At 37.1% G+C, this 24,179-nt stretch overlaps 1 protein-coding gene across 2 annotated transcripts in view; it reads left to right on the forward strand.

Annotated features, from left to right (window-relative positions):
• The window catches only part of Tex11 (testis expressed 11), a 207,409-nt gene that overhangs the window by 129,523 nt on the left and 53,707 nt on the right, over positions 1 to 24,179 (forward strand). For both annotated transcript variants that reach the window (XM_028770040.1, XM_028770041.1), the window contains exons 17-19: positions 11,428 to 11,552; positions 18,987 to 19,072; positions 20,042 to 20,098. In XM_028770040.1, the coding sequence (XP_028625873.1) occupies positions 11,428 to 11,552; positions 18,987 to 19,072; positions 20,042 to 20,098 (268 nt within the window). The remainder of the gene's footprint in view (positions 1 to 11,427; positions 11,553 to 18,986; positions 19,073 to 20,041; positions 20,099 to 24,179) is intronic.

Consider the following 24,179-nt stretch of genomic DNA (forward strand, 5'->3'; position numbering starts at 1 on the left):
TGTTATTTTTGTGCTTGAGTCTATATGAAGTATTATGTTTATTGGTTTATGTATGTTGAACTATCCCTGATCATAAGTGAATGGTCTTCTGGTGTATTCTTGAATTCAGTTTGCAAGTATTTTATTAAGGATTTTTGCATCAAAGTTCATTAAATCTGTGTTCTCTCTCCCTCTCTCTGTCTCTCTCCCTTTCTCTGTCTCTCTGTCTCTCTCTCTTTCTCTCTGTCTTTCTCTCTCTCTCTCTCTCTCTCTCTCTCTCTCTCTCTCTCTGTGTGTGTGTGTGTGTGTGTGTGTGTGTGTTACAATGGCTTTATAAAAAATGTTTGGAAGCCTCTTCTCATTTTTTATTTTTTTGAATAATAAATTCCTTCTTAAAAGAAGGTTTTCTGTTGTTTTCTTAAAGGTCGAGTTGAATTCTGTAATACTCCATCTTGGCCTAAGTATTTTTTAGTAGGGAGTTTTTTTTATTACTTCAATTTTGTTACTTGTTATAGATCTGGTAAAAATAGTTATATTATCTTGGTTTAACTCTGGTAAGTAATATGCATCTATGAAGTCACCCATATGTCCATATAATTTGAGCTTTATTGATAGTTTGTCATATCCAAAGTGGAAATTTAAGAGTGCTCTGGAAAGTTAGTTGTGGCAGATGGTGTTTTGCTGGGGCACACACGTGAAGGAGTGTTTTCTTGAAGTGGACACAGGTGAAAGGATATTCTACTAAAGCAAACACATGAAAGGACAGATGATGTAGGATTCTTTGTTAACGACATGCATGTATTGGTTCACATTACATGCATTGTTGAACTCCATTTGTTGTGACTCCATAGAGAGAAACACATCAAAAAACTTGTCAAGATGTTCCTGCCATTTCTGTGGATTTGGGCCAATTGTCAGAATGATGTTAGCTGATAGACTCATGGAGTTTTGTTAAGACAGACTCATGTGCAAGACACATGTGCTGAGGCAAGACCCATGGAGGACATAAGATGTTTGCAGGGAGTATGAATATGACTCAACAGACAATGACGTAGGCTGAGCTAGTCTTGCTTATAGAGCTAGCTTTGCAAAGCCTTTTGGTCTCCTATGTTTGATCTTCTCTTCACTAAGAGAAGCGTAGCCAAGAACATCTCCTGGTGTCGCTGGTGGTTCTAATGCCTCCTGCTGACTCATGGTTGTACCACTGCTGCTGCTATCCTGACACTATTGAACTTAACTGTTGGTGTATCTGTGAAGTGTTTGCAAGTGGATCGAGCTGCCACTGCTGACCTGTGAACTGAACTGCTGGTTTCCTGACAGTGCAGATGGGATTAGCTCCACAGAACAATTTCCCAACAGGTCCACTTCTGCCACATCCTAATAACCTTCTTTCCCACTATCTCTGGTGGGTGGTGGGCTAGAAGGGAGGTTAAAGTGTTTAAGAACCATTATTAAAAATAGAGTTGTGAAAAATGTAAGCCTACACATATTTCTTTATTTCTTCCTTTAATAATTTTGATCTTCTCTCTTTTGTTTAGTTTGGCTAGATGTTTGCCAATCTTACTGATTATTTTCCCCCAAAGAATCCACTCCTTCACTCCTTGATTCTTCTTAATTATTTTGTTCTATGTAATTAATTTTCCCCAATCTTTATTATTTCTTTATATTTACTGCTTCAGGGTTTGCCTTAATCTTATTTTTCCAAGGATCTATGGGACATAATTAGGTTATTTAAAATTTCTCTGAATTTTTAATGTAGGCACTTATGGCTGTGATCTTCCTTCTTAAGACTGATTTCATTGTATCGTACAGGTTTTGGTATGTTGTGCCTTCATTTTTATCAAATTCTGGAGATTACTAACTTCCTTCTCAATTTTTGTCAGTAATCCATTTATTATTGAATATCGTGTTGTTTAATAAGCTTAAGAAATTTTCTGAAATTTCTCTTGGTGTTGAGTTTTAGATTTATTTTGTTAAATACACGTGTGTGTGTGTGCACGCGCGCGCGCGCGCGCGCGTGTGTGTGTGTATGTCTGTGTCTGTGTCTGTGTGTCTCTGTCTGTCCGTCTGTCCATGTCTGTCTGTGTCCAAAGAGACCAGAAGGATTTGAATCCTTTGAAGCTGGAGGAATAGAAATCTATGACCCAATTGATATGGGTGCTGCTGGTACATTAACTTGGGCCCCCTGCATGAGCAACAAACACTCAAATGCTGAACTCTCCCACCTATTTCTGTGATTTTTAATCCTTGCTTTGCATCCTATTATATATAATCTATTTCAGAGTCAGTTCCATGGAGTCCTGAAGAGGATACGTATTCTGTAGTGTTTGGATGGAATGATTTGTGGGTATCTGTTAAGGCCATTTTATCTATGGTTGTCATTTAATTTGATGTGTCTCTGTTTATTTTTTGTTACGATGACCTATTGTTAAGAGCCAGGTGTTGAAGTAACCCACTGTGTTGGGGTTAACCTCTTACTTTATATCTAATAGTGTTTATTTTATGATACTGGATATGCTCCCTGGTCAGTGCATGTGTTTAGAATGGTAATGTCTTCTTGATTGGTTGTTCTGTTGATCAGTATAAAGTGACTGTTTTTTAATGTCTTCTGACTAGTCGTAGTCTGGTCTATTTTTTTGCCAGCTATTAGAATAGCAATGCCTTCTTGTTTCCTAGTTCTAGTGCATAGCATATCTTTTACCATCCTTTCTATCCTAAGATTGTGTCTATTTTTATGGCAAGGTGTGTTTCTTAGGGCAGGATTTTTGAGGCCCCAGGGAATGGGGAGGCCTGGCAGGTGGGGGTGGTTGGGGGTGGGGACATCTTGCAGATGGAGTGGGGAGGAGGAATGGGATGAGGAACTGTGGAAGGGTGGCCTGGGAGTGGGTAGTGACTGGACTGTAAAAAAATAAAAGCAATAAAAAAAATCCAATTCATTAGTCATTGTCTTTTGATTGAGTAAGTGAGATGTTTAATATTCACATTTATTATTGAAAGTGTTTGTTTTTATTGATTTTTGTAGTGTTTGGTGTTTTCCTAATCCTCATCTTCTTAGCTACTATTTTAGGATTCTTAATTTTTTCCCCTGTAGTGCCTTGGATGTGTTTTTTTTTTCTCTTCACCTGAAACAATTTCTTCTAGTATCCTCTGGCAAGGTAGCATATTGGCCATAAATTTCTTATTCTCCTTTTATCACAGCAAGTTTTTCTTTCTCCATGAATTATATTGTTTTCCTAGGTACTATTGTCTGGATTAGCAGCTATGATATTTCAGAACTTGAAATGCATCATTCCATAGCTTTCTGACGTTTAAAGTTTCTAATGAGAAATCAGCTGTTATTCTGATGGGCCTGCTTTATATGTGACCTAGGTTTTTGTTTGTTTGTTTGGTTTTGGTTTTGTCTTTTGCAGTTTCCAACATATTTAGTTTTTTAATGTGATGTGAAAACTTTCTTTTATAGACATGTGTATGTGGTGTTCCATATGTCACTGGCACTTGGATTGTACTTGGATGGAATGCTCCCTCAATTTGGGAAATTTTCCACTGTGATTGTATTCAAAATACTTTCTATGCGTTTGTCATGGAATTTTCTTCTTTATGTTCATAATTTGTCGATTTGTTTTTTTATGGGATCCCAGAGATCCTTTCATACATTTTTAAATTTTATTTTTGTCCTCATCTTCAAGCCCTTATATTCACGATCCTTTCTCTTGGCAAGCTTTCCAGTGACATTTAATTTGACTTATTGTTCATTTCCAGCATAATTTTGTTTTTTTTTCAGTATTTCCATCTCTCTATCCCATTTTTATATCTTTGTTGACTCATATATCATTCAGACATTTGTGTTCCCTTGGAATTTATTCTAGAGCTTATTTGCATTGTTTTTGACTTCTTTGAACATATTTATAGTCATTCTTTTACTTGGGTTGGTAGTTTTGGAGACCACAAGCCTTAGTTTTTCATGTTGCTTGTATTTTTGCTTCAGCTCTTGTGCATCAACAATTATATCATAGATTGAATATGTTAAAAAATTGTTTAGGTCACTTTGCTTCTTTTCATAGGAAATGTTTGCAATGTTCAAGATGGAATAGGGTTGCAGTGTCATTTTCTTTTGTTTGATTTTGTGTCAGAGCACCAGGCTCTAACCCAGTCGTCCCTTGGGAGCAGAATACTGTCTTACTGTCTGAAGGAACGATCAATATCCAGGGGGTAGATCTACTATGAAAATGAGTAATATTCAACCGTAAAACAAGCACCCCTTAAGCATTTTAGAAAGTAGAGGATACATTAAAAATATTGTATGTACTAACTTATTAGTTACTGTGAATAAGAATGGAAAAAAACCTGTAAAACTAGTGGTTGATAGAGAGAAAGCTGAGCACGTTCTCTCTATCAGCCACTAGTTTTACAGTTTCTTTTTTCATGAATAGAACAACATAAATAGAAGATGGTAGTGTATGAGCAGTGGGGAATAAGGACGTTTTGGGAAAGGTAGACTGAAAAGAAAGAAGCAAGCATACTCTATCAAACAACAGACCCTCCCAACCAGGACTGACTTTGTTCTTTGAAAGAGGAATTGCAAAAGAAAAGAGGTGTGCACCTCTACCCTTGATTTCTCTTTCTTGCTTTCACTCTTTCATTTTTTAAACATTTTATCTATTCTTCTCCTTCAGTGTTGTATGTATATTCTTTCAGTTTTTATGTATATGTTTATTACTATAGGCTTCCCTCTTAGAATAAGTTTGATATGTTTATGTTTCCATTTTCATTTCTCTCAAAATATTTCAAAATTTTCCCCTTAATTATTTTTGTTTCATAACCTATCCATAAGCATGCTGTTTAGTTTCTGAGTATTTGAATTTTTCAAAGTTCTTCCTTTTATTAATTTCTAGTTCCATATTACTATCATGGTTGAAAAATATATTTAACATGCCTTCAGTCTTCTTAAATTTGTTAAAAGACACATTTATCCTAGACAGTGTTCCTTGTCTGTTTGAGAAGAATGCATATTGGTCGCTGTTGATAAAATATTATCAATATGTCTTTTGGGTTCATTTGGTCTAAATAATAGTTTAAATCTAGTGTTTCCTTATTGTTTGTCTATCTGGATAATATGAACATTGATGGAAGTAGAATACTGAAGCCCCCCACTAGTATTGTGTTATAATCTATATCCTCCATTAGTTCTGTCATTCTTCTCATTATGTACTCATGCATTCCAATGTTGGGTGAGTATATTTTGTAATGCTTGTCATTTATATACTTTAGTACTTTTAATGAAAATGTATGTCGACTTGTCTGATGTTGCTCTATTTTGTCATTCATTTATGTGGAATGTCATTTTATACCTCATCACATTCAAACCATGAGACCTTAAAGGCTGTCCTGAAAAGTGAATATCTTGTAGGTACAATATTTCTTGGTTTTAACCCATTTATATACTCTGTGTTTTTTGATTACAGAATTAAGCCATTTACATTCAAGGCAATTATTGATATACAAGGATTTATTATTGCCATTCTATTCATTATTTTTGTTTTATAGAACTTTTATTCCTTTCTACCTGTTGTCTTCCTTTGTCATCAGGTGATATTCTACAGTTATCTGCTTTGATTACTGTATATGTTATGTAATAATTATAGTTTCTCTGTGATTATCACAAAGCTTTTTTAAAACATTATATAATGTGCTGTTTTAAGCTGACAATTACTTTACTTTGATTATACCAAAATAACTCAATCTTTTTAGTCCACCTGCTTCTTCGTAGTTTATATTTTGATACAACTTATATTTTATGTTAAGTATTCTTTAAAATTATTATGGATATCAGTTTAATCATTTTATTTTTAACCTTCATTCTAAAGATGAATAAGTTACACACATATTAAGATTTCTGAATTTAACTGTATACTTTCATGGTTTACATTTAATCTTGCTAAGTGACATACTTTTCCTTCAGCTCACAGAATTCCCTTTACCATTTCTAGCAAGACATCACTGATGTTGATAAGCTCCTTTAGTGCTTGTGCATCTGGGAATTTTCATTTCCCTTTCATTTCCTTGCCAAGAATTCCTAGTTAACAGGTTTTTTCCATCCGTACTTTGGATCTGCCTTCCCAAATCTTCATGGCTGGTGCTGTTTCTGCCAAGAAACAGTGCTATAGAACATTGGCACACCCTTACATGTGCTGCCTCTTTTCATCTGGTACTTTCGAGACCTTCCCTCAATCTCCGGTGAATCATGCATGCATTAAATTTGCTTAGACTTGTTACCTTCCTCTAAAATTTAGAGTCTAAATGAATACTTATATCTTTTCTGAGATTTATTGTTTCCTACTATTTTTTCTTTAAATAAATTTTCTCTTTTTGTATAACAGCTTCTTTTATTATAAATCGAGTATTTGCTCTCTTGATGTTATCCCATAAATTTCACATTTCTTCATTCTGTAATGATTTTTTCTCAACTCTTCTTTGGCAGCATATTCTTAAATTGTCTTTGAGTTCAGTTTTTTTCTACTCAATCAGACCTACCACTGATGCTCTTTTTCAATTCTAGAGTTTCTGTTTGTATTTCTGTTTCTGGGTTTGAGACATGTAACTATGTAACCCTGGCTGACCTGGAACTCACTGTGTAGGGCAGACTGACTTGGAACTTGTGATCTTCCTGCCTCTGCATTCTGTGTGCTATGAGTATAGGCATTCACCAATATGTTCAACTCTGTTTTGGTTTGTTGTTGTTTTTATTTTCTTTTTATTATAGTTTTTAAGTTTTTATTTTATGCCTATGGGTGTTTTACCTGCATGCATGCCTGTTGCTTGCAGGGTCCAGAAGAGGGCATCAGGTCCCCGAGGACTAGAGTTACAGATGGGTGAGCTGCAATATGAGAGCAGGGAATTAAGCTTGGGACCCCTGGAAGAGCTTCTAGTGTTGTTAACCACTGAACCATCTCTCCAGCTCCCTTTATTTTCTTTAAAAAACATTATCTGTTTATTGAGATAAAGAAGGACAGTGGAGGGAAAGAGGGGAGAATAGGCCAAAGTGTATTGTGAAAGTCAGAGGAAAACTCTGGGCGTCAGTTCTCACTTTCCTCATGTGGGGTCCAGGAATCAAAAGCAGGTCATCAAGCTTAGCAGCAGTACCTTTATCCGCTGTGCCATCTCACCAGCCTGCTTCTCTTTATGCTTGATGTTTAAGAAGCTTCTTTGAAATGTGCTCGTTTGTATTATTAGTCTGGCAGTTTGCAAATCCACATTTATTTCTTTCATTTTTAGCAATATTTCACTGTTATCCAGGCTAGTTTCAAACTTTGGACATGTGATGCACACACCTCAGGTTCTGAATTCTAGGACTACAGGTCTGTGTATAAATTTCCAGTTTCTTTAAAGACTTTTGCTGGCTTTATGTTCAGGTCCTTTATCTACTTGAACTTGAGCTTTGTACAAGGTGATAAATATGGATCAGTCTGCATTCTTCTAAACCAGCACCATTTATTAAAGATGCTTTATTTTTCTCATTGTATGGTTTTAGCTTCTTTGTCAAAGATCAAGTGTCCATAGGCGTGGGTTTATTTCTGGATCTTCAGTTCTATTACGTTGATCAACCTGTCTGTCTCTGTACCAATACCATGTAGTTTTTATCACTATTGCTCTGTAGTACAGCTTGAGGTCAGGGATGGTGATTCCCCCAAAAGTTCTCTTATTGTTGAGAAATGTTTTAGCTATCCTGAGTTTTTTCTTTTTCCATGTGAATTTGAGAATTGCTCTTTCCATGTCTGTGAAGAATTGAGTTGGAATTTTGATGAAGATTACATTGAATCTGTAGATTGCTCTTGGTAAACTGGCCATTTTCACTATTGTATTTCTGCCAATCCATGAGCATGGGAGATCTTTCTATCATCTGAAGTCTTCTTTGATTTCTTCACGGACTTGAAGTTCTTGTAAAACAGATTTCACTTGCTTGGTTAGAGTTACCCTAAGATATTTTATGTTATCTGTGGCTATTAGTGTTGAGGTGATGTATTGTTTCCATGATTGTGTTTGATCTTTGTGGCCTTGCATTGGTGTCTGCATATTTGAGGAAGAAGGGAAGTACTGTGGTCATTGTGGATTAGCTTTGTTTAGAAAGGTCTTCCATCAGTCAATCCATTTAGAGATACTGGGCAGAATACTTGGTGTGATTCATAGGTAAGCATGTGCCTGTGTCATCCGACAGGCCTGAGATAGCTCAGTGGGGCTGGTGCCTCTTTGGGTGACCTATAACTTGATCTTAGAGACAGGTCCTGGAGACTTTGTCTATTGGGGGTATCTGTATCTTTAGGTTTATACTAGCTGCATTTGCCTTGGGATGAACCATTAGCTTGAGCATCCAAATGTCAGCCAGGTGCTTTCCTCTAGTGCTCAACTCCCAGGAATGTCCCTTTTATAGGCAGATTTGAGAATAGCCTTTTATAGTCATGGTGCCCTGACCAATCAATCCTTATGGACCTAATCTCTAAGCCAGAGCCCACATATCTATGTTCTAACAGTTTCCTGGGACCCAAATACCAGGCTAGTATTTGCCTACATCCTCATGCTTTCAGATAGCTCACATGTCTAGAGGTAGTGTGGCAGTACTCATAATGCCAGCCAGGATCCAGACTGCGAGATGATTGTGGTGCGTGTATCTTCTGGGATGGACTGAGTTTATTGAGGTTACCTGATGTACATATGGAACTTATATGTATGTGTGGTGGGGTTGGGGGAGGCAAGGGCTACCTGATAACCTAGGTCTACTGGAGTGAGCTTAGCATTTGAGTCTGCTGGAGCAGGCCTGAAGTCTACAACCCATGAGGCTAGTCTGCATCATGGGGTTATTAGTATTTGTGTGTGTGTCTGTGTGTGTGTGTGTGTGTGTGTGTGTGTGTGTGAGAGAGAGAGAGAGAGAGAGAGAGAGAGAGAGAGAGAGAGAGAGAGAGAGAGAGAAAGAGGGAACAACTTACAGGATTGGATTCTCTCCTTCTACCATGTAGGTCCTGGGGATAAAACTCAGATCATCAGAATTGGGGACAAGTGTCTTAACCCATCTTTTTTGCATCTTATGAAATTTTGTCATCAGATCTGTAAACCATTAGATTCATGTCCTTGTTGAATTGATATATTTATTACCTTGAAATATCCTATCCCAGATAATTGTTCTTTTTTTGAAATATATCATTAACATAGATATTCCTACTTTTGCTTACATTTCCTATAGTGTATTTTATCCTATATTTTAAACCAACTTTGTGTTTTATTTTTTTTTGTAACAGCCAAAGTATGTAATTAGCTTAGGTGCTGTCTTAGTTAAGGTTTCTATTGCTCTGACAAAACACCAAGACAGAAAAACAAGTTGTAGAGGAAAGGGTTTATTAGGCTTACACTTCCAGATCATATTTCATCATTGGATGTCAGGACAGGAACTCAAGCAGGGCTGGAACCTGGAGACAGGAGCTGATGCAGAGGCTATGGAGGAGTGCTGCTTACTAGCTTGCTCTTCATGGCTTGCTCAGCCTGCTTTCTTATAGAATCTAGGACCACTAGCCAAGAGATGGTATCACTCATCCATTTGACCATTAACTGAGAAAATGCCTTACAGCTGGATCTCATAAAAGCATTTCCTCAACTGAGTCTTCCTTCTCTCTGATGACTTCAGCTTGTGTCAAGTTGACAAATCCAACCAGTACAGGTGTTGCCAACAGATGTATGTGTAAAGAAAAGGTGATATTGTGGCTGGGATGTAGATTTGTAAAGTGCTTGACTAGTATGTATGAATCCCTGGATTTGATCCCTAGCAACATGTAAAATCAGGTATGGTGGCACATGCCTCTAATCCCGCCACTGGGCAGGTAGAGGTGAGTATCAGAAGTTCAAGGTCATTCTTGGCTACAGAACAAATTCAAGCACTGCTTTGTCTGCATGGGAGCTTGTCTTTAAAAAAAGAAATCTAATGAGATAGCTCAGTGGATAAACATTGGTCCTGAAAGCCTGGCAATCTGAATTTGATCCCAGAAACAACTGCACAAAGTAATCTACTGAATTCCACACATGTATTGTCACACAGACACTCATGTGTATGCCATACACATAAATAATAAAATATTTTTAAATGTGATATTTATAAACGATGGAAATTTATTCAGGCATAAAGAAGAAAGAAACTGTCATTTGCTGGAAAATGGATTCAACTGAAGACAATCATATTAAGTGAAATGAGTCAAACTCAGAAATGTTTGAAAGTCAGAAAGACAAATATGGCATTCTTTCTGTCATTAGTGGATCCTAGTTTTGTATACATATGTAAGACCATTAATGCATATAAAAATTTGAGCGTACAAGGAAGACTAAGGGAAAGAAGGGGACTACCTGAAGGAGGGAAAGGAGGGGAGGAGGAAAAGAATATGGCCCACATATATACTGTACTGAATGAAATTATCTTTATGAAACTCAACACTGTATAAACTGAGTATATGTCAATAAACATTTTAATGTGTTTCTTGTTGGTAGCATATATTTGAAAGTTTTGTTTTGCTTTAATCTAATCGTCTTTGCCATTCAGTTGGTTCATTTCATCATTTAGACATAATATGAGTATTAATAATGTTAGACTTATTTTATTTTCAAGTAATTGGAAATTAATTCAAGGCCCCATACATGCTAGGCAGTTACTCTACTACTAAATTATATCCCCAGCCCTCTTTTTACTTTTTATTCTGAGACATACTCTCAGTAAATTGCCAAGGATGACCTTGTAATTATTTTGTGGCCCAAGAAGGCCTTGAAATGGTGATTCTGCAGCCTTGGTCTCCTGAGTACTGTGATTACAAACCTGTACTACCACATTCAGCTTGATTGGATATAAATTTAGCGTTATGTTGTTGGTATTCCATTTATGCCATCTAGTCTTTGTTGATGTTTTGCTTTTTACTTGTTTTTGATCAATTGAATATTGTGAATAGATTTTCACCTTTTGACTATTATGTATAACCTATTTATCATTTAGTATCTATTGCACACATTCAATGTACAATCATCTACCTTTAAGTCAAATAATGAAATATATTCATTCCATTTTAATAGTGTTTTATATACTCCATTTTGTGAATGTCCCACAATGTATTCAATTCATCCATTAGTAATGGAATTTAGGTTCTAGGTTCCATATTTTATTCTTACATGTAGTGTTTGATGAACATTTCGTATTTGTTTCCTTTCAGGCTATATCCATATATCTATGGATTCACACAAATACTGTTGTCCAATTAGGCATTTTTCTAATATTCATATCCTTGATGGTTTATTAATTCATATGGCTTAATACATTTTATCTTTCTAAAGATACAGATATTCTTAAGGTGATTCAAAATTCATTGTGAAATAACCATCAATATTATCTTTGATGGAAATGTCTCACATTTTAATTATTTGTTTCAGCTTTACAGGTAGTCAGTACTTTAAAGGAATTATTAATGGATGAAGAATCAGAAGATCGTGGACTAATTGAAAGTGGAGTTTCAACTTTCAAAATCCTAAATTTATCTATAGAGTTTGCTCTACAGGTAACTCAAGCATCTACTATTATATTATATTCTTTCCCTTTTTGAAGAAGACTTCATAAAATCACCATCACCTAAGCTATAAGATAGCCCTGCTTTACTGTTTTGTCTCACATTTTCACCCAGGCTTCTTATAGAACTGTCTTGTTTATTTTCTTTTGAGGGAACAGATTTGTGTTTAAAACAAGCAAAAATAAACATTAGCAAAACACAAATTTTAAATGAGGCTCTAAGACCACTGAGATAACTAAATGGGTAAAGGCAACTGTCCCAAGCCCGGTGACCTGAGTTTAACTCTCTAAATCCACATGGAAGGAGAGAACCAACTTGACAAAGTTGTCCTCTGACCTCCACATGTGTTTCATACCAAAACATACACACACACACACACACACACACACGCTCGCGCGCGCGCGCACACACACTAATAATGATGATGATGATCATGATAGTAATGATATTTTAAAATAAAAGAAACTTCAGATTTTAAAAATGTCATTTCAGGCAGAGACTAAAGCTACTAATAGAGCATTTGCCTAGCATGCACAAGACCTCATGTTACACCCCCAACTCTGAAAAGGTAGAGTTGGAGTATATATCACACATGCAAATAAATATGGATCTGCTTTGAAATTTATATTTCTCGCTAATTTAAATGAAATAGTTTAAACTAAATGAAATAGTTTAAATATTTGTGATCTTTTTTTTTTTCAGGGGTGGTAGTGGTCGTGGTAGTGTTCTCACTATGAAGCTCTGGCTAGTCTAGAACTTACTATGTAGACCAGGCTGTCTTTGAGCTCATAGAGATCTGTCTCTGCCTTTACTGGGAGTAAAGATGTATGTTACTACTATGACTAGTGTTGTGTTTTATAAAAATATAAGGAGAGAGAAGGAGTATGTTTGGTAGATGTGCAGTCAGGTGTGGGGGAAGGAGGTGCCTCTGCAGGCCCATACTGAGGCATCCCTTCCCCCTGAGGGACCAGCCACACAATGGTGTAGTGTAGAATAGAGTTTATTCAGGGCATGGGGAGGGGAGTTTAGAGGATAATAGAGGCAGAGAAAGGCAGAGATAGATAGCAGAGGAGTAGAAGCTGGCCATGAGCACATGGAGAGGGGAGGGCAATGGGGGGAGAGAGAGGGTAAGGAGCAAGAGGACAGAGCAAGAGTAAAAGCAAGAGAGAGAGGAGGGGGCAAGCAACCCCTTTTATAGTGAGTCAGGCATTACCTGGCTGTTAACAGGTAACTGTGGGGGAGGAGCCTAGACAAAATGCCAACTAACCTATATCCTTTCTTTTATAGCTACAAAACATCAATTTTAGTTTAATAAATATATCTGTTTTTACTTGTAATTTTGGTCCTGATAAAATACAAAATTCAAAAAACTTCAAAAGCAACTCAGGAATTCTTGGCCTAAATAGAGTATTAGTCCCATACATGCCAGGCAAGCACTCTGCCACTAAAACATAGCCCTATTCCTCTTTTACTTTTTACTCTGAGACACACTCTCCTTTACATTTATACAGTTATTTATATATTATATATTTATAGAAACTTTTTAAATTTTTATTTTTATTATTTTATTTTCATTTTAATTATTCAGTTTATTTAATTATTTGATTTATTGTTTTATCATTATAAATTATCAATTTATATAAGTTAATTGTTAAATTTATATAATTTTAAAGTTTCTTTTTTATTGGATATTTTATTTACATTTCAGATGTGATCCCCTTTCCCCGTTCTCTGCCCCCCACCCAGGAACCCTCTATCCCATCTCCCTCCTCCTGCTTCTATGAGGAAGTGCCCACACCCACTCACTCCCACCCTCCACGCCCTCGAATTCCCCCACACTGGGGCATCCAGCCTTCACAGGACCCAGGACCTCCTCTCCCACCTATGCCCAACAAGGCCATCCTCCCCTACATATACAGCTGGAGCCATGGGTCCCTCCCTGTGTGCTCCCAGGCTGGTGGTTTAGACCCTGCCTCCAGTGACATGCTTCCTCTATCAATTGTTATCTTCTAGGGTTTCCTTAACTTTCCCACACAGCACTACCAAATGGGAACTAAGTATTCAAACATATGAGCCTATTTTACATTTAAACCACAACATAAGCCATTCATAAAATTTACCCTCCACAGTGAATAATACATATTCTAGTTTCTAAAAACGAAAGAAGCCTTGAAGAGAACTTCCACAGATTCCTACTACTACCTCTCTGTACATACCAGGAATCACACCACATATTTTATCTTCTAAATCACACACTCCTTTCTAAAGCCAACCTCTCAACTTGCTTCTGAAATCACCTGTTACCACTGTGTTCTCTTTTACTTAGTTAATTCCATAGCTTATAAATATCCTCTTGTCCTATTCAAATGATCAGAAACTTAAAAAAAAAGCCTGTCTTTACCATCTTCTTACCAACTACTGCCTAATTTATTTTCTGGGTTTTGGTAACAAAACTCCTCTGAAATGTCTATACTTATTCCTCCATATCTCCTGAACTTTCTCCTGTCAAGCTTTTGTCAGGAGAGCATACCAAATTGCTTCTGTTAAGGTCACGGTGACCTGGTCCTATATATTGCAATGGTTAAATCTTAGTCCTCATCATATTCTACTATAATCAGTAATCAATACAGTTGACCAGTCTTCTTTGAACCATAATTAGGTTCTAGTTCTCTGTTTTATTTGTACCTTATCAGTCACTCTCTTTCATTCTCCTTTAATGGATTGTCTTTTCATTTCTCTTAGACTTGCTGTCATGTGATGACATTGGGATGTGTGTGTGTGTGTGTGTGTGTGTGTGTGCGTGCGCACACACGCGCGCATGTGATTTGAGAAGACAGGATAAGGTATAAACTAATCATTCATGAAAGCAGGAAATGAATGACTAAGGAAGTGTCATGTGCTTGTCAATAGCATTAAGATTCATTTGATGATATTCAAAAATAAAGCAAATAATTGTATAATTTTATACAACTTCTGTATTCTGGTTAATGAGTGAAAGAACAAAAGTAGGTCAGTGCAAAATTGGACCTAACTAGACTTTCAGCTTTATAAAATGAATACAATGAGTGAAAACTGTCAGTAAAAGTAGAGGAATTATAGTGAATCCACTAGAGTTTTAAGTGGGTGTATCAGAAGGCATTAAGTGACTGATGCAGTGAAAAGTTGGAAGCATCAATGTGTTGGAGGTTTTACTGCAGGATTGCTGTAAGGAAGTAATCTTCCAACAACCCCAAAAGAAGATAGCTACACAAACATAATTCCACCTCTAATAACAAAAATAACAGGAAGAAACAATCACTGTTCCTTAATATCTCTTGACATCAGTTGGCTCAATTCCTCAATAAAAAGATGTAGACTAACAGACTGGATAAAAAAACAAGACCCAGCATTTTGCTGCATACAGGAAATGCACCTCAGTGACAAAAACAGACACTACCTCAGAGTAAAAGGATGGAAAACAATTTTCCAAGCAAATGGTCCCTAGAAACAAACTGGAGTAGCCATTGGGGACTTGTGAAACTTTCTCTATACATGTTGATGTATAAATTGATGTTTTCTTTGTAGATTTTATACATACAATCATATTGTTGACTGTTCATGGGAGCTACTTTCTATCCTGCCAGGAAATACAAACCTATTATACAGCTGTCATCTCAGTCCTTAGGTTCTTACAATCTTTCTGCCCACCGTTCCACAGGTTTTCCCAAGCCTTAGGTTTAGAGGTTGTGATGTTTGATGTCCCATTTAGGGCTGAACATCCCATAGTCACCTTTCTCTCTGCCATTTAATTAATTATAGATCTAATATTCTACTGAAAAGTACAAGACAAGTTTTTTGGATGAGATGTGAGAGCTTCACTCATCTTAGGTCATAGGGATGAGTATTTAGAAGGCAGTGGAAACTGTGTTCCTTTAGTAATATGGTAGTACTAAGTACTCCTTTTGACTTGTATTAGTTACTTTTCTGTTCCTGTGATAAAATACCATGACTAAGGCAAACTATAGAAGGAAAAGTTTATTTAGAGCTTATAGCTCCCAGAGTGATGAGAATCCATTTTCATTATGAAAGGAAAGGGTAGCAGCAGGCATGCTGTGCGGAACAACAAGCTAAGGGCTTGCAATTTTTTTTGACCTTTTAAAATTGAAAACTATTTTCATACAATATATTCTGATCACGTTTTCCCCTCTTTCAACTATTCCCAGATCCTACTCATTCCCTACCCACCCAAATCCATGTGCTTTATTTCTCTTTCTCTCTTTAAAAATCAAGTAACAAACAAAAAAGGGAAACTGCAAAAATTAACAAGCAAGAAAAAACCCTGCAAAAACACAGAATTGGAAACCAAAGTATATCAGGCAAAAGACTAATAATAATAATAATAGCAAGTGGCTTTTGAAACATCAGAACCTGCCTCTGGTGATACACTTCCTCCAGCAAGGCCACATCTTCTAAGCATCCCCAAACAGCATCAACAACGTGGGGATAAAATGCCTAAGGATGTGGGCAACTTCTTATTCAAATCACCAGATAGCCTATAACTTTTCCAGCCATGGGTTCTTGGCTAGGTTTACAGTACTAGGTATGAGCTCCCTCCTATTGAGGTGGAGTTTAGATCCAATTGGACAGTTGTTTGTTGCCTCAGGATACAAGTATCACTGTTGCACCATTTGAGATGTCTTGCTGATTCTATTGTGATTCTCAGGTTTCATCTTCATAGCTATGTAAGACTCTTGGTAATTTTTTTCCTTGGAAGTTTGCATAGCAACTTCCAACAATATTGGAGATAGCCCTCAGTCAACTAGCTTCCATGTCAGTACCAGCTTGATTTCTTCTATTCCTATGGTCCAAAGTGTGGTGTCTGCATTGGTAGGGTCTTAATGTTCATGTTCTGACAAGAGACCAATTGCAGTAGACAATAGCATATATTTGATGGGGTCTTTTGAACCCCTTGACTGACAATTTGAAGGAAAGTACCTCCTGCTTAGCACTGAGGTTTTGTTAATCTCTCGTGGGAGCATTATCTTGCCATGTAGAAGTAATTACATTAAAATTGTAATTTTAAGTAAGCCTATAAACTACTTGGTTTCCCTATGGCTTTTTCAAACATCATTTATCCTTCTTTCTCCCCCCCTCTATATTAACCCTCCAGTTGAGTCTCCTCTAACTTTTCACTTACACTCTTCAAAGCACTTGTGTCAACTACCCACCTTTCTAGAAAGTATCTTCTCACCACCTCTCCCAATGATCTCTTCCTACTTTCCAATCTTTTATGGTTATTCCAGGTTAAACATTCAAACCTAAAGATTCATATCCAAGATCCCTAAATAAGCAAGAGAAAACATGTGACATTTGTATTTCTAAATCTGAGTCACCCCACTCAGTATATTTTCCAGCCGTATCTATTTACCTGAAATTTTCATTTCTCTTTACAGCTGAAAAGGAATCCCTTGTATATATGTCTCATATTCCATTACCCATTGATCAGTTGATGAATATCTAGGCTGTTTCCATTTTCTGGCTATTGTGAATAAAGCTGCAATAACCATAGACGTGCAAGTATCTCTGTTGTAGGCTATAGGAGTTTTTGGAAGTATGCTGAGGAGTTGTGCAGCTGAACAATGGTAAATCTGTTTCTCGTTTTTTGAGGAACTGCCACACTGATTTCTTTAGTGACTTCACCAGTGTGTAGTTTAAAAGTTTTTAAACTCTTTAGAGCAATTTATGACAGCATGAAATTGTTGTAATTATTAGTAATGGAATGGAATTCAAGCTATTGAGAGGCTAGAATATTAGGAAGATCATCTGTCTACACATTGAAAATGCTGAGAGATGAGGGAGAAGGAGGAGGGTTGGATAAAATAACTTAGCAGTAGTGAATTCACCAATAAATGAGAAGAAATTACCTAGGAACCATAGAAACAAGGGAAATAGTGACCATGGCAACAATAAAGGATATAAGAACCATGGTAACAATAAAGGTTATAGAGACCATGGGAGCAGTAAGAAATAGAGAGATCATGGTGATAATAAAGGATATAGTCTGATGACAAGAAATTTAAAGTGGTGGTTTTTAGGGAAGAAAGGGGGAGAATAATATGAAAATAGAACTGAAAAATGAAGGCACGTACTCTACCTCCAAGGTAGAAAGGTAATGAAAGCAAAATGAATTGGCCCTTGAGAAGTTTCCCATGTAAACAGTATCCTTGGATGAAACCTACATTTCCATTGCAGAAATAACATGGAAGGAACTTTTAGAGAAGAGATCTCTCAAAGATAAGACCTTTCTGATAATATACCAAACTTAAATATGTATAGTGAAAAGGTTGGAGGAGCTGGGAGAAACGAGAAAAAGATATAAAGGGGGAATGAATATACAGAGCATTTAAGGTATTGGAGTACTGGAAATGAGGGAATTCAACAATTTGAGGTTCTTTCAGTAATTTAAGGTTACTGTTAAAAAAAACAAGGATAAGGAGACTTAGCAAGGCTGTGCTTGTGGCTGGGAAGCTGTGAGCTTCTTTTTCTTTTTTAAGTTGAAAATAGATTGTTTGCATACAGTTTATTCTCATCACCATTTTCCCTCCCCCTAGTTCTCCCAGTTCCTTCCTACCTCCCCTCATATCTGGATCCATATCCTTTTTGACTTTCCTTAGAAAAGAGGCATCTACTGTCTGTGGGATATGTTCTTCTAGCTGTGCTGCCTTGACTGGCCTCAGTGGGAGAGGTGGTATTCAGGGGACCCCATCTACTCAGAGGAGAGCTACTAAAGACTTGACAGGGGCTTCCAGAAAGTGTGATGGGAGAAGGCTCTAAGCCAAAAGTAGAGATTACCAATGCAGAATGCTTTTGTGACATAAAATGTGATTAATGTTAATGAAAGGCACCTCTATGATAAGAAGCAAATGCATAAATGTTCAGGATGTTTTTAGTGATTAAAGAACAGAGCAGTTACTCTGGTTGGAAGAAATGGGTACTACAGGAGCCCAAAGCTATGTATGAGCCAATTGTTCTAGCCAACACAAAAACATGGTTAGAAGACACATGGGGATGGGTGCAGGACTACTGAAAGAACAAAAATAAATTTAAAATAATGAGCTATGTTTAAAATAGACATAAATAGAAAACAGACATCTAAGACATCATAAAAACACATATAATAAGATAAAACAAAAATAAACAGATTGAATTAGGACAAAAAAAAACAATAAAAAGAGGCAAAGAATGAACACAAGAAAAACAGAAGTGAGTTTCTGAGAATAAAATGAACTTGTTTCTTTATGTCAATGAATTATAACTTCATTCTACAGTATTAGATAGTTCTAAAAAATGAATATATTTCTTTGTATAATAGGCAGGGATAGACAACCAAACATCACTTTCTTTAAAGATGTATGTAATTTAATATACTATGTTTGTTCCTTTTAGAATGGACAACAATTTGTGGCAGAAAAAGGTTTGGAGTATTTATCTCAACTTTCAAAAGACCAAAAAGAAGTACTTGGAGCTTTAAAGTAAGAAATTTGTGTTTTGTGGACATGTAGAGCTATCTCTGCTCTTTTTACTCTTAATTTACAATCTGCCAAGACAGTGCTGATGATATAAAAGCCTTTAAGTAAGAACCAGTAACAAAGATGCTCATGTAGGCCTCCCCTTCAGCTTCTTCAATCCTTCCCCTAATTCAGCCATAAGGGTCCCTGACCTCTGTCCACTGGTTGGCTGTAAGTATCTGCATCTGTCTCTGTCAGCTGATGGTATTTCCTCAGAGGACAGCCATACTACACTCCTGTCTGTAAGCACATCATTGCATCAGTGATAGTGTCAGGGTTTGGTGCCTGCTCGAGATGGATCCCAAGTTGGGCCAGTGTCAACTCACCCGGACCCCTGGGAGCTTCCAGAGACTGAGCCACCAACCAGGCAGCATACATGCGTTGGTCCTGGCACATATATAGCAGAGGATTGCCTGGTCTGGCCATCAGTGGGAGAAGATGTGCTTAATCCTACAGAGACTTGAGACCCCAGGGAAGGGGGAAACCATGACCTCTATCCTAGATTCTTTTCTATTGCTGTGATGAAACACCATGGCCAAAAGTAACTTGAGGAAGTAAGGGCTTGTTTGATTTATACTTCCCAATCAGAGTTCATCACTAAAGAAAGTAAGCAGGATCTGAAGGCAGGGACTGGAGCAGAGAACATTCAAGAAAGCTGCTTACTAACTTGTTCCCTATGGTTTGCTCAGCCTGCTTTCTTATAGAACCCAGGACCATCAGTCCAGAGATGGCACCACCCAAAATAGGCTGGTCCCTCCCCCATCAATCACTAATTAAGAAAATGCCTTATAGCCAGATCTTATGGAAGCATCTTCTCATGTGTGGTTTCTCTTTTCAGATAACTCTAGTTTTTGTGTCAAATTGGCGGGTACTCTACCAGTAAGCTGCATTCTCACTCCTAAAAATCATATTCTCTATTGCTTTTTTACACAGGTGTCTCATTCGAATTATTCTTCCACAAACTTTCCAAATGCCAGAATCTGAAAATAAGTAAGTTATTTCAAGAGAAATGATGTATTTACCATTAGAAAAATTAATGTAGCTTTAAATGAAAACCTTATATTTAAAGACACATTGTGTAGTGGATGAAACAATATAGATTTTGAACCACTCTTCCTTTTTTTAAATTTTTTTATTGGATGTTTTATTTACATTTCCTATGTTGTCCCCTTACCCCATCCCCACCCACCCAGGAACCCCCCATCCCCTCACCCCTCCTCCTTCTTCTCTGTGGATGTAACCTCTATCTACCCCCCCAACTCCCACCTCCCCACCCTCAAAATTCCCATCCCCTGGGGCATCCAGCCTTCATGTGGTCAAGGTTCTCTTCTTTCACCTATGCCCAGCAGGGTCCTCCACTCTTACATATTCAGCTAAAGCCCTGGATCCCTCCCTAAGTGCTCCCAGGCTGGTGGTTTAGACCCTGGGAGCTGTGGTTGGTTGAACCACTCTTCCTTGATCATATTACATATAATTATTTATGAAATTTGTAGCTTAGATAACTTTCTTGTCCTTTCTTTCCTTCAGTTTTTCCATCTGTAAAATAGAAATACCAATGTATGCCTCATGGAGTTTCTGTAATTACTCTGTGAATTAATATGTATAAAAGGTAAAAAAAAATACAACCCTTTGGGAAATCATTCTGTAAGTGAACATACACAAAGTAAGTGTACTTAATAGTTCATAAGTCCTCAAATTTTACATATGGCCTGATTATTTTATTGTATCTATTTCCCATAACAGTAAACTCAATAGAAACTCACAAAGAACAAATAATGTAGTGAACTGTTGTTGGCTCTTGTTCTCTATTATCTTAGCTAGGACTATAGAAACACATTTCTTCTCACAGTTGCCATGGTGTAAGATATCAAGAACTTGACTATTTGTGGAAGGACTATTTTATCACCAATTTTTCATTCATAAAGTTCACTACTTCCTGATGAATTGAGAGAAAACTCTGCTCAAGTCCTTGATTAAATCTAGCTTTCAGAAAATGGCATCTAACTCTGCATTCTATGCTTGATCAGAAGCTCTGTAATAGACTGTCTATTTTGTTTCCAGTACTTACAGCTGGTGTCACTATGTTATTGACTGAAATTTGGAGAAATATCGATCATTGATATAACTTGGAATTCTAACTTGTTTTGTTGTACCATTTGCTCAAGGTATACATTGTGAAATTCACTTTTTTCTTAACAGGCGTTATCAATCAAATAGAAGTGAACTCAATCTAAAGAATACGAGGCACTTAGAATTTTGCCATTCATTTTAGACAGCACGATAGTGGTAATGGTTATATTGTTCTAAAAAACTATTCTCTATCCCCAGGGGATGTATCATTGAAATAAGTATGAGTGTAATGATGTGATATCTGGAAACTTCTTCAAAATAATACTGGAAAAGTAGTTGCAGATTTACAGTGATATAGATGGATGAGTTAATTGTTGAAGCTGGGTTATAGGCATATGAAAACTAAATATAACATCTTTTAACATTGGTACATCCTTGACATTATCAAAAATAATTTTTTTCTTTTTTAAAGATTTATTTACTCTCTATATATGAATATACTTGTTGTCTTCAGACGCACCAGAAGAGGGCATCAGATCCCATTACAGATGGTTATGAGCCACCATGTGGTTGCTGGGAATTGAAATCAGGACCTCTGGATGAGCAGATGGTGCTCTTAGCCCCTGAGCTGTCTCTCCAGCCCCAGTAAAATTATTTTTAAGGAGTAAAGAGTGAGGAGTTTCAGAACTAAACTTTATTAGCTGCCATATTGTAAGAGTCCCTTGAAGGCTGGGAGTATTTGTATTTATCTTTGTATCTCTGGAACCTAGCTTAGCAACTGGCACATAATTGCCACTATGCATATTTAAGAGACTGAATATCTGTGTCTTATTTACTGTGATAAAACACCATGACCAACACAATTATAGAAGTATGTATTTAGGACTGAAGAACCAGAGGGTTAGAGTCCATGATGGCAGAGTGGAGGTAACAGACAGTGAGAGCAGCAGCTGAGAACTCCCATCTCAGTTCACAAAGAGGGAGCACACAGCATACTCACAGTGGTGTGGGTGGTTTGAAACCTCAGCACTCTCCCCCATTGTCACACTTCCTACGACCACACCACCTAATTCTTCCCAGACAGCCACCAACTGGGCCAAGTATTCAAATGCCCAAGACTTATGGAAGACATTTCATTCTAATTACTATAATTACTGATGTATAAGCCCTTCAACATGGTACCTAAAAATTCTTCATAATCCATATAACTGTAACACATAATCAAACCCCACCTGCTATTTCTAATTTGGAAGCAAGTAAGGGAGGAGGATATTGTATGAATTAATAATAAATTGTTACACATTAAGCTATATTTTATTAGCTCCAAATATGTATAGTAATGCAGAACATCTAGGATTTTTCCGGTAGAGGTCAGCATTTGATAAAATTCAACTTTCTAACTTGTAAAGAAATTTTAAAGCACCTAATTCAATGAGGATATCCAAGAGAATTGGATTTTACTGTGTTGTTCCACTTACTTTTTTCTGTTTACCTTGGACAATGAGAACATACTTTTTCTAAGCTATATTCTCCTCTGTAAAACACAAAAACTGGACTACAAAGCTTTAAATTCTTTTCTGTTTTAAGATTTCTATTGTTTTATATTAACAGTGCATCCTAGTTTGGTTTCTATTGCTGTGATGAAACAGCGTGGCTAAAAAGCAACTTTGGGAGGAAAGGGTTGTTTTGGCTTATGCTTCCATATCATTGTTCCTCACTGAAGGAAGTCAGGACAGGAACATAAGCAGGGCAGGAACCTGGAGGCAGGAGATGATGCGGAGGCAATGGAGGAATTCTGCTTGCTTCTCATGATTTCCTCAGCCTGCTATCTTATAGAACCCATCACCACCAGCCCAGAGATGGCACCACCCACAATGGTCTGGCCTTCTCCCATTAATTACAAATTAAGGAAAAGCCTTACAACCAGATCTTATGGAAGTGTTTTCTCAATAGAGGTTCCTTCCTTTCAGGTAACTCTAGCTTGTGTCAAGTTGACATAAAACATTACAACACACAGTATCTGTGTAAATTGTGTGCTTAGTTACTTAAAACAGTTTGGGTTGTTCTATATAGCCACTGAATTAAATTAGTGATGTCAACTTTAGCTTAGTTGAAAGTCAAACTGATAAAAGCTTTCTAAAAATTGATTATAAATAAACTTATAAGACACTTAAGATTTGCCCCCAAGAAAGCATAATCTGTATTAAATAATACTACTTCTTGATATGGGCTGGTTTGGGTGTGAGTTTGTGTGTGCCTGTGTGTGTGATGTGGTCTTGCTCTGTTGCTCAGGCTGGGCTTGAACTCATGATTTTTCTGCTGCAGTTCTCCAGAACTGATGAATCTAAGTAAGAGTCACTCCTGCCTAAAGCCACTCTTATCCTATTTCCTGTAAATGTCCTTACTTGAGTTTCCCAGAGCATCCATATTTATTTCTCTGTTTCACATAAATGGTCTTCTATTCTGTTCAATGCTCATTTTAGGTTTTTCTTTTAGGTTTTTCTTTTGTCTTTGAAGGGTTTATTTTTTTTTACTTTTATTGGCTTAAAACAGACTTTTGATATAACAATGCTATTGATTTTGTATTATAATATATGTAATAGAAAACAATGAGTTCCATTATGGTGCATGTATATCACTGTCTTAGGGTTTTACTGCTGTGAACAGACACCATGACAAAGGCTACTCTTTTTTTTAATTGGATATTTTATTTACATTTCAGATGTAATCCCCTTTCCCACCCCCTGCCACCCAGGAACCCCCATACAATCCCCCCTCCTCCTACTTCTATAAGGGTGTGCCCCCACTCACCCTCCCACTCCCATCTTCCCACCCTCGAATTCCCCACACTGGGGCATCCAGCCTTCACAGGACCAAGGACCTCCTCTCCCACCTATGCCTGACAAGGCCATCCTCCCCTACATGTACAGCTGGAGCCATGGGTTCCTCTCTATGTGCTCCCAGGCTGGTGGTTTAGACCCTGGGAGCTCTGGTTGGTTGG

Source organism: Grammomys surdaster, unplaced genomic scaffold (genome assembly GCF_004785775.1).
Source record: "Grammomys surdaster isolate TR1022 unplaced genomic scaffold, NIH_TR_1.0 197, whole genome shotgun sequence".
Classification (NCBI taxonomy): Eukaryota; Metazoa; Chordata; class Mammalia; order Rodentia; family Muridae; genus Grammomys; species Grammomys surdaster.